At 30.5% G+C, this 2,750-nt stretch overlaps 1 protein-coding gene across 2 annotated transcripts in view; it reads left to right on the top strand.

Moving 5' to 3' along the window:
• LOC107453671 (putative uncharacterized protein DDB_G0282133) overlaps positions 1-1,726 on the top strand; it is a 38,008-nt gene extending 36,282 nt beyond the window's left edge. For both annotated transcript variants that reach the window (XM_016070580.3, XM_016070581.3), the window contains exon 7: positions 1,436-1,726. In XM_016070580.3, the coding sequence (XP_015926066.2) occupies positions 1,436-1,549 (114 nt within the window). In that variant the 3' untranslated portion in view covers positions 1,550-1,726. The remainder of the gene's footprint in view (positions 1-1,435) is intronic.
• Positions 1,727-2,750: the final 1,024 nt, after the last annotated feature.

Genomic DNA, 2,750 nt, shown 5'->3' with positions numbered 1-2,750 from the left:
GTGTGAGATTCCGATATATATATATATGAACATAATTATCAGACATGAAGTCGCCATAATGAACAACTTATTGGGATCAAAAATTATATTGATTTAAAACAAAAGTAAGGAGAACGTTATCAGAATCCGACGGTTGGGTATCGAAGTTGGAATTTGTATCATAGATGGAATCAGAACTATTATTATTTATTCATTTATTATCCTGACTTAATTCAAATGCGATTGAAATAATCTACTTTTATCGCCATTAATTTTCATCCAACAAATGAATTGGTTTGGATAACTTTCTGATTCCGGATACTGAATTAAAAATTAATTATTATTAAATTAATTAATGATATAAATAACTGTATTATAAAGAATCAAAAAATTTTATCATGTGAGCTATGCAATTTTAAGCAATAGCATTATGCCCAGGATTCGAACAAATACGACAATTAAAATCTTTGTAAAATATTATACATTAAAATTATATTTCTCGTAAATTTTTTTGAAATTTTGTTTGCCACGATGATTGGGCACTGCTAAACACGATGTTTAAATTTTGTTCTTATAATTTAAAATTTTTTTGAATCTTCCATCATTATTAATTTAAATAATTAAAATGAACCAATAAATGTGAATGAGATTATTAAATTTATTAAATTTTTTTAAGTGGTTGATATGATTATATGGCTAATTCTATTTCCGTTTTCCTATTATCATGAATAATTTGATAAAGAAGCTACTAAAAGTTTTAACAATTTTTGCACCCCTTCCCAAGTTGGCAGCCCTGGCAAAGTTAATACTTTTACTAGCATGATACACCACTGACTAGGATATCATTCAATATGTTGTTAATCCAGCGACTATCAGTTCTTTGAGCTATATGTGGTCAGCCTATTTCCATTTTAAACGTTTAATTTTCTAAACGTCATCTAAACAGTTTTTAATTAACTCATTCATGTTACTCGCTTCCAGTTCATTCACGGGATAGTGAGTAAATGACTTTCCATATTTTTTTATGTTGTTCGAAGTCCTTGTACATAAAACATTCAAGTAATTACATTCAAACCATAACATTTGTCCATCATTTTTGTGGTCACTTGGTCGTTTGATGTCACGATAATACCAATCCAATATGTTGTTAATCCAGCGATTATCGGCTCTTCCAGCTAAATGGACAGTTTATTTTCATTTTAAACGTTCATTTCTCTTAACGGCATCTAAACCGTTTTCAATTGCCTTATTCACGTTACTCGCTTCCAGTCCATTCTTGTGATATCGGCTTTCTATATTTCCTTACGTTGTTCGATAGTCTTTGTATATAATACACTAACGCAATTGTATTTTATACAAAGTTATATGCATTTATATAAAATTGTGCTTGAAGATTTTACATAAAAAGTTAAAATATGTTCTCTAGTTCCCCATAATTTAAAATTTGTATTTATAGGACAACAGAGAAGAAGTGAACGCTGGATATCGACGTATTGGAGTTCAGTTTCGTCACTATTTCTCGCCAACTTCGACTTTAGTTAATTCTTGGAATTGCTGCATCATTATGTGATAAAATATCACCGTATTATATTTTTCATTCTTAATGGCCAAAAATGTGAATGTCTCTGATTTGTTGTGGGCATCTGAAGGCTAGCTATTAAATTATATCTATCTCTATATATATACATTAAAATACTATATTATGTCTATTTTATCATGGGTAATAAATAATTTTTACTTTTGATAAGACTCTTGTTAAACAAGGCTTGCAGTAATTGTGCTAAAACAGGGTGCAGTAATTGTGCTAGAACTAAAAATAATTAATTTTTTTTTAAGTAACAATGATAACCTATTGAGTATTGAACAAAACAAAAAAAAAAAAAAATACTGTAACTCAGGGCTCGAAAAAACTCTGAAATTTTACCCGTTCCAGGGGACGGCGTGTCCATCAATGTACCCGTCCTCCTTTGAAACTAACCCGTAGCTTCTAAATAAATAAAAATATAATTTTCTCTTATTTATTAAAAACATTTATATAAATTGCACAATGAATTAGTAGTTACTGGGATTACAAATACTAGAATTACAATATACAGTAATAAAAGAAATACTAGGTTACTAATAGTAACCTAGTATTTATTTTATGAAATAATTTAAATGACAAAGGTCAATTTATCCGAGGGTACTGCATTTTTTAAATGAATCAAACATGACGTTTGCCAGTTCCGCAATCAAGCCGATGATTTACAGAGGTTTCGGCACAGAAATCTGAAAGAGGATTTCCATTTAAGTAGATGTTAATAATTGCGTTTAACGCTTCTTGTTTAAGACCAGTACGTAATGTGTTTTTTTGTAAGTTCATTGCTGAAAAGCCCCTTTCAAACGCTGCAGTACTCCCAGACAGAGAAAACATCAAATCCATCATGCGCAGTATGCTACTGTATTTCTAGATTAGAGGGTCATTTTAGAAGTGAGGCGCTAGACTCTTGTTAGATAATAAAAATTGAAAATGTATCACGAACATTAACGGGAAAATGGTCGTCCGCGCGGACGTCAGATTCGAGAAATTCGTTGTCCACGGGGAATTTTTGATCGGCAAGGACGGGCGGTTTTTCGAGCCCTGCTATAACTTTTTGTGAAATATGTCATTAATTTTCTTTCGTCTTCTTTTTTTTTTTAAATTTAAAATGCAGCAAGTGAACAGTCTTTCGTCAAACGAAGATACACTAGAAACGAAACTTATAATAAGCAAAGTAAAAACACACAGAATT

The sequence above is a fragment of the Parasteatoda tepidariorum genome, chromosome X1 (genome assembly GCF_043381705.1).
Source record: "Parasteatoda tepidariorum isolate YZ-2023 chromosome X1, CAS_Ptep_4.0, whole genome shotgun sequence".
Classification (NCBI taxonomy): Eukaryota; Metazoa; Arthropoda; class Arachnida; order Araneae; family Theridiidae; genus Parasteatoda; species Parasteatoda tepidariorum.
Note: the sequence above shows the minus strand (reverse complement) of the source record. Positions and strands in the feature narration are given on the sequence as shown.